The following is an 11,967-nucleotide window of genomic DNA, read 5'->3' on the forward strand; positions in this document are numbered from 1 at the left end:
CAGCCACAGGAACAAACAATGCTGCTCTTTTGCTCGGTTTAGGACCTACAGAGCTGAGATATTCTTTTAAAAATCTTAATTTGTGTTCTGCAGAAGATAGAAAGTAGGAGGGTGAGAAAATCATGAGAGAATTTTCATTTTTGGGTGAACTATCCCTTTAAGGTGAGACTGTCTATTTAGCTGACCAATGGAACACAGGGGAGATAGTTCAGGAAACCTGTTTGAAAACAGTCATTATTTTTACAATAATTTTTTTTCACAGTTAACACAGTAACCTTATATGGCATTTCAGATGTTTCAGTTCTGTCCAGATGGGACTTTTAACAAAAGTAATTTGTATCTGTCTTTATGTACAATAGCGGAATTTAGTTACCATCCAAGCTCAACAAGTATAAAATATCACCAAACACACTGTCAATGGTACTAATGTTAATAGGCATTAGAAATACATACTTGTTACATACTTGTGTTTTCTTTCCTTTAAAAGTTACTAAATTTGTTAAAACTGAACATACTTTCACTGCTTTAAGTTTTTATGTATTATTTGCAGATTTCAGCAAATTCAAATTCAGACATTAATCATAAGATTTAATTATTTTGAATCGATTGACAGCCCTCATAAACATACTTAAAAATAATGAATTTACCAATTATTTTATACTACTTCGCACTCTGGTTTCATTTTATATTATATATGTGTGTGACAGATCTGACAGAGGTTTGGATTGGTCTTATGGGCAATGGAAGTTCCTCAGTCTTTGAATGGGTTGATGGAGTTCCAGTGACCTTCACATACTGGGCTAGGGCTCAACCTCCACCACTTCTACCAAATACCACCCACTGTGTGTACTACGGCGGAGAGGTGTGTGTGTATTTTCTCTTGTCAGATACTGATGATAGACTGTTTATCTCTGCCATCTTTGTCACATTATTAGAATGAATGCATGATGGCTCAGATCATGCAAGTAACATCATCATCTGTTGTTTCTCTGTCTCTGTTTCCAGCATCACACGTGGTCTGTGTCTGACTGTGACAAGATGAGGTCTTATATGTGTAAGATGAAGGGTAGGGTGAATGAAAGCGCTCCAGAGGAAGGCTGCCCTCCAGAAGGGGTGAGTGAGCATCACTGACACATTAAGAGAAAGAGAGGGGGCTATAGCAGTACAATTTACTGTAACTGCACCTGCATGTGAAAGTGCATAAATGATATTAATGCTTTGTGCTTATATCATGCATGCATGTAGATTTCAGATGTTTTTGTGAATCTGACTCAGATCTTATAGGCACATATCTGTTTTTCTTTATCTCTAGAACTGGAAAAGACATGCCGAAGCTTGCTATAAAATGGACAGTGAGCTAGTTTCCTATAAAAACAGCTGCCACATCACTATTAAGAACAGGTAACAGAGCTTTGGCGTATACTATTTACTCCCTATCATTTTCTTTTAATTCTTCAAACACACTGTGTTAGTATACTTATTAGTATCAGTACTGTAGATGTTACTGTAGGTGGTAAAGGGATAGTTCACCCAAAAATGAACATTCTCGAATCATTTACTCTAATTTGTTTGAAACTCTAAATTAAATTCAGTTCAGTGAGCTTTATTGGCATGACTGTAGTACATACAATATTGCCAAAGCTGTTGATTTTTGTAACAGTAAATCAAACTTTCCAATGTGACAGTATCAACAGAACAATGTTAATTGAGACAATATCTCTCTAGATTTGAACAGGCCTTCATTAACAGTCTTCTGAAGGAGCATATCAGCACTGAGGTGTTGTATTTCTGGACGGGGCTGCAAGATTCTAAAGGGTCCGGAGAGTACCAGTGGATCAGTCAGGATGGAACAGCGGACCGGGTCACCTACACCAACTGGAGATGGTTAGAACCAGGTAATACTCACTGGCTATGGTTGTTCCTTACCCGAAAACACCAACGTAAATTAGACAAGAGTATCTTCCTGTGTTTTGCTCGAATTTAGAGAGCTTAGTAGCAATGTCCTGTCATGTTGTTTGCAATAATAAGAATTTGCATGTGAATGTGAATAATTTTTTTATTGCCATCATGGTAAGTACTTTTAAAAATACAATTGCAAGTAAATGTCTATGAACCCTTTTGGATTTACCTGGATTTCTGCAGAAATTGGTCATACAATTGGATCTGTACTGAATACTAAGTCACAACAAAAGACAAACACAGGGATAGTTCACCCAAAAAATTTAAATTCTCTCATCATTTACTCACCCTCATGCCATCCCAGATGTGTATGACGTTCTTTCTTCTTCTTAACACAAACAAAGATTTTTATAAGAATATTTCAGCTCTGTAGGTCCATACAATGCAAGTGAATGGTGACCAGAGCTTTGAAGGCCCAAAAAGCACATAAAGGCAGCATAAAAGTAATCCAGTGGTTAAATCCATGTCTTCAAAAGATTTATGATAGGTGTGGGTGAGAAACAGATCAATATTTAAGTCCTATTTTACTATAAATTCTCCTCCCTGCCCAGTAGGTGGCAATATACACAAAGAATGTGAATTGACAAAAAAACAAAAGAAGAATGTGAAAGTGAAAGTGGAGAATTTATAATAACAAAGGACTTAAATATTGATCTGTTTTTCACCAACACATATTGAATCTGAAGACTTGGATTTAACCACTGGAGTCATATGGATTACTTTTATTCTGACTTTATGTGCTTTTTGGACCTTCAAATTTCTGGCCACCATTCACTTGCATTGAATGGGCCTACAGAGCTTAAATATTCTTCTAAAAATCTTCATTGTGTTCTGCTGAAGAAAGAAAGTCATACACATCTGGAATGGCATGAGGGTGAGTAAATGATGAGAAACATTTTCTTTAATCAAATAACCAAAAACAATAATGTTTTCATGTTTTTATTGAACACACCACATAAACCGTTTGTGTGTGCGTGTATTTTCTAGCTTTCTCAGGAGGATGTGTGGTGATGTCTACAGGGGGTCCTTTGGGCCAGTGGGCCGTTAAGAATTGCACTCTGTTCAAGGCTGGAAATATCTGTAAGAGACCAATCGGATCTATGGTCCAACCCACTCCAGACCCAGTTTTGCCCAACTCCAATGCTTCCTGTTCACCTGGATGGGTCTCAAGGGAAGGCCTTAATTACTGTTACAAGGTGTGTGTGCATGTGTATGTGTGTTTGTGTTAACAACCATTAATGGTGCCAAGACAATGAAGAGATTTGCTAGGGCTGCATGATTATGACAAAAATATTATTTGGTGTGGGGCAACTGCATGCCATGTTCGTAATGCTGGATACACATCCAAAACAAGCTGAGAACTGTGTTCCTGAATAACTTAACCTCAGCTGCCCTAATCATAATTTCTGTTTATTTGATTAAATTTGCAGTCCTAAAATTTGCTATTTAGGTCTAATTTGTCTGTGTTTGTTTGTGTTTTTCGGGTCTACAGGTCTTTCATGAAGAGCGTTTGACCCGGAAGCGCTCGTGGGAAGAGGCAGAGCGGTTCTGTGAGGCATTGGGGGCACATTTGCCTAGCTTCACTGAGGCTAAAGAAATGCAAGCGTTACATTTCATCCTGAGAGACTCTATCAGGTATAGATCTGTCACATACACCCATGTATACACACACGAGGTGAAAGTTATAGATTTGTATTTGTGGTTGTTTGTTGCCTTGAACAGCGATAATCGTTTTTTCTGGGTGGGACTAAATCGACGGAATCCGAATAACAACAATAACTGGGAGTGGAGCGATGGGCGCCCAGTGAGTCAGCAAACCTATGATGTTTTCTGAACAAAATAAAGAGAAAATTCAGTAATCTGATCTTTCAGTTGCTCTTAAATTACTTTGTTGCCTAATGTTAGTGTGTGAAATATGTGGGATGTTCCCATTTGTTTATCAGCTACCACTGTTGCTTGTTAACAGGTCTCCATGGTGATCTTCCCTCAAGAATTTCATGAAGATGATGAATATAACAGAGACTGCACTGCCTTTAAGGTGTTGCCAACACAACCTTTCCTTTGTCCTTCATGATTCTGACCTCTCATAACAAAACAACACTGCAAATATTAGCTCAACATAAAACATGAAACATGTTGTTTTGGTCTGATTAAGTAAGGGATAAGGTACAGTCAGCCAGTCATTATCTCAGAATCCCCTATTTTGCTATTATAATTGGCTGTGATTGGCTGATTCTTTTATCAGAGTGACTATTTGCACCCCAGTGTAAATAGCATCTGCCACACAGTGCAGCTATTTGCACCCCAATAGTCTAGTGGAACCACAAAAATATACAACAAACTAAACAGTAGGTATCGCTGCAGTGGCATGGGGTATAAAGACGGTGTGTGAATGTGTACTGTTGTCCTAGTGACCACGGTTCTAATCCGCATTTTGTCCTACTCTTTTTCCCATCCGATTTCCTGTTTCCACTCTTAATATTTCCTTTAATACTACTTAAAATAATAGATAAAAATGAATAGAAATGTTGATTTCATCGCAGTGATTTGGTCACGGTGAATGTTGAGGAGTGCAGAGAAGGGTTTGATCTGGAGGCGGGGACTATCGAGTACACTCTTCCTGCGGCTCGGCATCGCTTGTGTGTAGATTGCATCACTGTATTAATAATATTGTAGTAACCATGTTTTTTTGGCAGAAACCATAGTTGTAGTGCAGTTAACCATGGTGTTAGTACAGTATTATTGTGGTAATATAGTAACCAAGGTTAATTTTGTGGTTACAGTAAATTTACAAAAAATACCATGGTGAAATCATAGTTACTGTAGTAAATCCAAGGTTATTTTTTCTAAGGTAAGGTCAAGGTTAGGTTTAGGGGTAGGGGTTAATGTAGTGTGTCTGTGGGACTCTAAATAAACACAATAAACACACTGCAGTGATGCCCTTACTGTATGATAGTATTTAAATATGGGTAAATAGCATCTGCCTTATTTTATTATTAGAGATGTAAGTGAACACAGAGTGATGCGAGAGACTTGAATCTAGCACAGCTATGTAGGAAATTAATTTGGTACATAATGCGGGACTTTTAACTATAATAAACCTGAAATACACAGATGACTCTTATTTTGAAATGTAAATATTTACCAAATTAAGCTTTTTTTATAGCCTATATATTCATCAGATGAAGAGTTTTTATGTGTATATTTCACCAGATGAGGTTATTGATAAGGAATTAAAAAAAAAAAAAAAATGTGTGGAAAAAAATATCGGCAACTATCGGCATAGATTTTTGCCGATAATCGATACTGCCAACAAGCAACTGCCAACTTTGATACTGCCAACTTTGTGCAGGCCAGTCAATTTCTTCCACACCAGACTCGGTAACCCATTTCTGTATGGACTTTGCTTTATGCACAAAGGGCATTGTCATGGAACAGAAAAGGTTCCTCCCCAAACTGTTGCCACAAAGTTGAAAGCACACAGTTAGAATATCATGTCATTGTATGCAGTAGCATTAAGATTTGTTTTCACTGGAATCGCCGGGCATAGCTAAACCTGTTTATTAGAACGGGGTGTTCACATGCTTTTGGCCATGTAGTATATCCTGGACCCTGGGAGGGTGTGTAGATGTTACACAGTATTATGCAGATGTCAGTTTGAATTGAGACCACCCGTGATTATTAAGTGTGTCTTTTGTTTTTGTGTGTTATATCATCAGACTTTGAAAGGAACAACCAAGCAATTTCTCCTCCTGTTTCAAAATGTACCCCTGCGGAAATATTTTCCCAGCACCTTTCACTGTAATGCCAAATTGGAGTGGGTGTGTCAGATACCTCGAGGTAAACAACACCCTACACCTTCCTTCTGAGATATATTATATACCTAATTTAATATCAAGGAATAATTTATATTTTTATATAAATTTATATTATTATTCTATCATGAAAAGCTTTGCAACATTTAATTGTAACTGCAGGTCATCTGTATCTGTACTTAAGAAAAGTATACACTGTTATATTTCTATATTTTGGCCAAATATATATATATATATATATATATATATATATATATATATATATATATATATATATATATATATTTTTTTTTTATATATATATATCTTTCCTAGGTCAAACACCAAAAACACCAGAGTGGTATAACCCAGGTAGAAATGTATTTATTTATGGAACATTTTTAATTAAATGCATAAATGTTTTGTGGCTATTTGGTCTTTTTTTTTTTTTGGAAATCGGTAACACACTTTTGTGTGTTTGCCTACTTCAACAGATGGACACCATGAGACCTCTGTGTTTATAGATGGGCAGGAGTTTTGGTTTGTAACAAATCCAAAGTTGTCCTTTGATGAGGCTGTCTTGTACTGCAGCAGCAACAACAGCAAACTCGCAGCACCCGAGACCTTAAATGCTGCCCGCCACCTTCAGGAGCATATTTATAAGGTGCCAGAGAGGGGTGGGGGTGTTTAGGGAGGATGGAAATGGAATAAATATTATTATGATCATCCATATTAGCCAGTGATTTAATCTCATTTTGATGATCTATTGTAGCATGCAGGGAAAGAGATTGTGAGGTGGTGGATGGACCTTCGTTACCCCAGTCCTCACATCCCCTTTAGGTAAGTTCTGATATATCATATCTTATCTAAAACTCATCAAAGGAACAGTTCACCCAAAAATGAAAATTCTGTCATTACTTTTTCACCCTCATGCTGTTTCAAACCCATTTGACTTTCTTTATTGTATGAAACACAAAAGGGGAATTTTAAAAAAAAATCCTGGTTGTTCTTTCCATATGATGAAAGTGAAAGGGGACTGGGGCTGTCAAGCTCCAAAATGACAAAAAAAAAGCACAATAAAAGTAGTCCATATGACTCATGTGCTATATTCAAAGTCTTCTAAAGCTAAACGAAAGCTTTAAGGGAGGATAAAATAAAATATAAAAGATGCTGCCTTTGGTGTTCCATGGAAGAAAGATTTAAATGGGTTTGAAATGACATGAAGATGACAACATTTGTACAAATTGTTCATTTTTGGGTGAACTGTTTCTCTAAGCAGCTTGTGTATTCAGCTCTGTCTATGACTCTATTTGTTAATGGAGTCTTTAGCTGGACCTTGCTGATGTGTGGAGATCTGTGTTTGTGTGTTTGCTCACAGGCTTAGTCCCATCCACTACTATCATTCAGCATTCCTGGGCAGGTGCTCATCCATCACTCCCATTTACATTATGCCTGGTATGAGAATGCTTTCTGAGTATTGTCTCATTTTGATTCATAAAGTAATTTCTATTGCTCTGTTCCAAAACCTAGTGAGCTCCCTCACTGTCTATTGTCTACATTGACAGATATTTCCTTGGGCAGTATCATATGTTAATCTATTCTTCATATACAGCCTCATGATATTTGTAACAGAGACTTGACTAACACTTAAAATGTATTCCAATAGAGTTAGGCATTAGCACATGTTGCTAAGCTAATATGATAAGCACAAACAATCTAGCACACACAAATATTTTAATTAGATGGAGCTATTTTTATTGATACGATTAAGTATTGAATTAAATATAAAAGTATTACAATTAGCGTTTCTCTCGAGTTGTCTGCAATGTTGGATCATTTTTCACTGAGCTTATCACACTGCATTCTGGGATTGCCTTATCCATGAAGTATACATGCAGTGTTGCTTAGAATATGGCCAAAAAGTATCTTCGAAGGAGGCACCATTTTGCTACCTTTTTTAGACAGATCACACTGTTGGTGTGTCTCAATCAGTTTCCTAGCTCCCTTTGTTGTGAATCAGCATATCATGAACACTAATTCGGGCACTGGCAAGGCTGTTCATCCACTGAGCATTGGAACATTTATGACTCAATTACGGGCAACACATTTACGAGGTTACGCTTTTAAAACGCAGCTGGTATGAATCAGCAACATTTCTGTATGAATTACTCTATCACGTGTTTTTGGTGTAGATATTAAAAGGAACAGTGTTATTATGAAAGATAAATTACATCAGTGAAGAAATGTATATACAAAGGGGTATTTTTTAATCTTTTTCTAACAACTTAGATATTTAAAAGATTCACTTTCATGAACATGGATGATAATACTATTTTAAAGAGAAAGTAAGGCTTTGACATTATATATTTACGCATGTGTTCGTCCTCTAATGACTTGAGAGACTTCAGAAGACCTGATGACATTTTCAGTTAAGGGAGTGTAGTGCGCAATGATGCTCTCTGTTTTTTGTTTTTTTCTTGTTTTTTTTTTGGTGCATTCTGGGAATTATTTGGGAGCAAAAGTTTTAGTGCATTGGAACGATTTTGTGATTGAGACAGCCCTAGAAATGCAGACTCCCTGACCAGAGCCCTGAGTAGTGAACAAGGGAGCTGATTGAGATGCCCCCTTCAAATTTAGCAACAAGAGGTCAAAATTTGAACCACTGCCCCCAGGGGCCGAAGCTGGAAGTACTGTTGACCCTGTACTGGGTGAAATATCCACATGGTGGTGCCAAAAGCGGGTTGTATTTTTAGTTGTAAATGATGTAATACTCTCAACAGGAATGCCTATTTTATTAACCCTATCCCCTGACCCAACCCTAAACCTAAGCCATCAGTGGAGTAAAACTGGACTAATTTTAGGAGTGGAGTCATTTTAGGGCGAAATACAACCTCTGAATCGCGTTCACCAGAGTTCATGTGAATGAGACTACTTCCATGGGACCAGAACCCGTTTCCTGGAGTGAACGCAATAAATTATTGGTTTCCATGGCATCTAAACCTGTGTCTCGGAGGTGGAACATTTCAAATCAGTCACTTATGAGGCTTTATTATCGTTAGGATGCTGCCATAGAAGGCAGGTGGCTATGTAGGCAGGAGGCAGTGAGGCAGCTCACTAGGTTTTGGAGCAAACACTGTGTGAATTTGTGTAAACTTTAGAAATGAAAGGACAATACATTACCTCTACCCTTGCAATTTTGCCCTAAGTCACACTCACTCCTAGAGTGATTCATTAATTTATGATGTTGCAATGTGATGATGCTAAATACTAGGAAATTACAACCATCCTACAACCAATGAGGTAACTCGGATGTTCCCTTTTTAATCTTTTTTGCTGTAGATTTCAGCGGGAGTTGCAATGAAAGACAGCCGTTCGTGTGTGAGACACTGAATGTCACATCTGCAGAGAAAGGAACCCCAGAACCGCACCCAGCTGGCACCAGATGTGAAGGCGAAGCCCAGCACTTCAGAGACAAGGTCTGACATTCACTGATGTCCCTCATGCCCATGCACTGACTATTTTTTTTTTTTTTTTTACTAATAGTGTTTACTACAGCAAGCGTAAATAGTACTATTGCTCTTACTTAGGGTTAGGGATAAGGGATATACATAAATGATATCTTAAATGATGCAGTTTGTTGAGGAAACATGTGCTATTACTTTTAAAAGATTGGACTAACAAATTCTGCCTGCAGATGATTAAAAGTGATTAAAAATTTGATAGGAAACTGAGCCATATCTAGGGAAAAGAATATCCATATCTAGGGATTAATAAGCAACCACTCTAGCAACCACTTAGCAATGCACTAAAAATCTCTTAGAACACCATAGTATCCGCATGGCAATGCCCTGGTAACCACCTACAACACCGTAGCAGCATCTTTTGCACAGCCAAACACCACTCACATTTTCTTGAGAAAATCAAAAAATCTGCTTCATCATACCATTGTGTTTGTGTCTTGCAGTGCTACTGGGTTTTGTCTGAGTCTTTATTCCAGAGCTTCAAGGAAGCAAATGAGATCTGTCAGAGACTGAGTGGCTTCCTGCTTACCATATCTGACCAAGCTGAACAAGGTGTGTTTGGTTGTATACTGTTAGAATCCAATGAGTTTCCATATTTCATGCTTTTATTACACATAGCAATGCTTTTTGCCATTTATAACTCTTTCTTTCTCTCCGTTTGTCCTTCCTGCGCATTCCCTCCATCTAGATTTCATCACTACCCTGTTACCCCAGTTACCAGGGCAACCTCAGAAGATCTGGATTGGTCTGAAGTTCAAACTTCATGACATCCAATGGGTGGACAACTCACCGGTTACATATCTGAACTTTAATCCACTCCTGCATGGCCAGTTACGACCCATTTTCATCAATGCAAGTGTCCATATCTGCTTTGATGTACTCCTTAAAATATTAGTGTACAATCTATACAATTAAGTGTGATCCAGTTAGCTAAAGCACTGGAGGCTCCAATTGTCTTGTGTTCAATGTGGACCTAGAATAATCAGTGAGGCTTTCTCTTTTTCTCACTTTGATTTGCATGACAGACATTTGAACAAGATTCCATGGAACTTTGTGCCTACATGTATAATGATGATCATTCTGACATAATGGGCACCTGGGACTACACTTCCTGCTCTGACCGTCAGTATCTCAGTGTCTGTCAACATTACGCAGGTAGGAGCCTGCACCAATTATTCCAATCACTTACATTTTCTACAAAATCTCTAAAGTAGTTATGTTTTGTGCTGTCCAATTAGCTAAGGTGGAATGCCACAGAGCCAGACTTTTCACTATCGAAATAAATCATCGTCCACTTTGCAGCTTGTTCTGGCCAAGATCTGACCAATTAGACACCATGTAAAACAACCTAACCAAAGTTTGCTTAGGGACGGGTAATTCTGAAATGGATGATGCCACAATATTAGACCAGTATGCAACAAAGTCATTACCAATTGAAATAATAACTGTCTCCATAGCCAGCCAATGAGATTGGGGCATGCGGTTTTGAGCAGGCTGTTGAATTTTTTTGTATGCAATATGCAACCTATAAAATGTGAGTCTCAAGAGAACCATCCAGAAGTTCTTGATATCATAGAGCTTGGTCTGACTCACACCAACAGTCTTAAAGGAATATTTCACCCATAAATGAGAATTCTCCCATAATTTACTCCCCCTCATGCTATCTCAGATGTGTATGACTTTCTTTCTTCTGAAGAACACAAATTATGATTTTTAGAAGAAAATCTCAGCTCTGTAGGACCATACTATGCAAGTGAATGCAAAATTTTGAAGCTCCAAAAGGCACATAAAGTCAGCATAAAAGTTATCTATAAGAATCCAGAGGTTAAATCGATATCTTCTGAAATGATGTGATAGGTGTGTGTGAGAAACAGATCAATGTTTAAGTCAGTTTTTACCATAAATTCTCCCCCCTGCCCAGAAGGGGGCGATATGCATGGTGAATGCAAATCACCAAGAACAAAAGAGGGAGAACTTAAATATTTTTCTGTTTCTCACCCACACCTATCAAATCGCTTCAGAAGATATGGATTTAACCACTGGAATCTTATGTATTAATTTGTATGCTGTTTATGTGCATTTTGGAGCTTCAGAATTTTGCCACCCATTCACTTGCATTGTGAGGAACTACGGAGCTGAAATATTCTTCTAAAAATCTTCGTTAGAGTTCAGCAGAAGAAAGAAAGTCATACACATCTGGGATGGCATGAGGGTGAGTAAATGATGAGAGGATTTTCATTTTTGGGGGAACCATCCCTTTAATCAAAAATTCCCCCTCTCTCCGCATGTTACCCATGTTTAAGGGTCTAATTTAAGTCTGGAAGATAAAATAAAGCTTTAACTAACTTTTACATGTTGCCAGTTTTTAGAAATATCCTGCCGATTACCATGAAACAATCAGCAGTCTTTTTTTCTTTTTTTAAAGAAAAAACATCTTTCTCTGACAATTTTCCCAGATAAACCTGAAGAACCAGTGGTGTCTAAAGAAGAGTTCCATGTTGGTAATCACACATTTAAGGTGGTACAGGAGAACAATTTAACATGGATAGATGCTCTAAGCTTGTGCCAAAGCCAGAATATGGACCTTGCCAGCGTATCTGATGTGTATGTTCAAGCAGTGCTCACTGTTCAGGTTTCTCGAGGTGGACAGCCCCTCTGGATTGGACTCTTCAGCAAAGATGTGAGACTTTTGT

The 11,967-nt window shown here is 37.8% G+C and overlaps 1 protein-coding gene across 3 annotated transcripts in view; it reads left to right on the forward strand.

Annotated features, from left to right (window-relative positions):
• Positions 1 to 11,967, forward strand: part of LOC127427823 (lymphocyte antigen 75-like) — a 48,524-nt gene that overhangs the window by 27,169 nt on the left and 9,388 nt on the right. For all 3 annotated transcript variants that reach the window (XM_051675631.1, XM_051675632.1, XM_051675633.1), the window contains exons 8-25: positions 708 to 862; positions 1,006 to 1,113; positions 1,313 to 1,401; positions 1,726 to 1,895; positions 2,947 to 3,155; positions 3,452 to 3,594; positions 3,682 to 3,763; positions 3,926 to 3,997; positions 5,679 to 5,799; positions 6,090 to 6,125; positions 6,248 to 6,417; positions 6,526 to 6,593; positions 7,132 to 7,208; positions 9,093 to 9,229; positions 9,718 to 9,826; positions 9,963 to 10,126; positions 10,300 to 10,429; positions 11,731 to 11,954. In XM_051675631.1, the coding sequence (XP_051531591.1) occupies positions 708 to 862; positions 1,006 to 1,113; positions 1,313 to 1,401; positions 1,726 to 1,895; positions 2,947 to 3,155; positions 3,452 to 3,594; positions 3,682 to 3,763; positions 3,926 to 3,997; positions 5,679 to 5,799; positions 6,090 to 6,125; positions 6,248 to 6,417; positions 6,526 to 6,593; positions 7,132 to 7,208; positions 9,093 to 9,229; positions 9,718 to 9,826; positions 9,963 to 10,126; positions 10,300 to 10,429; positions 11,731 to 11,954 (2,264 nt within the window). The remainder of the gene's footprint in view (positions 1 to 707; positions 863 to 1,005; positions 1,114 to 1,312; positions 1,402 to 1,725; positions 1,896 to 2,946; positions 3,156 to 3,451; positions 3,595 to 3,681; positions 3,764 to 3,925; positions 3,998 to 5,678; positions 5,800 to 6,089; positions 6,126 to 6,247; positions 6,418 to 6,525; positions 6,594 to 7,131; positions 7,209 to 9,092; positions 9,230 to 9,717; positions 9,827 to 9,962; positions 10,127 to 10,299; positions 10,430 to 11,730; positions 11,955 to 11,967) is intronic.

This window comes from Myxocyprinus asiaticus, chromosome 37, assembly GCF_019703515.2.
Source record: "Myxocyprinus asiaticus isolate MX2 ecotype Aquarium Trade chromosome 37, UBuf_Myxa_2, whole genome shotgun sequence".
NCBI lineage: Eukaryota > Metazoa > Chordata > Actinopteri > Cypriniformes > Catostomidae > Myxocyprinus > Myxocyprinus asiaticus.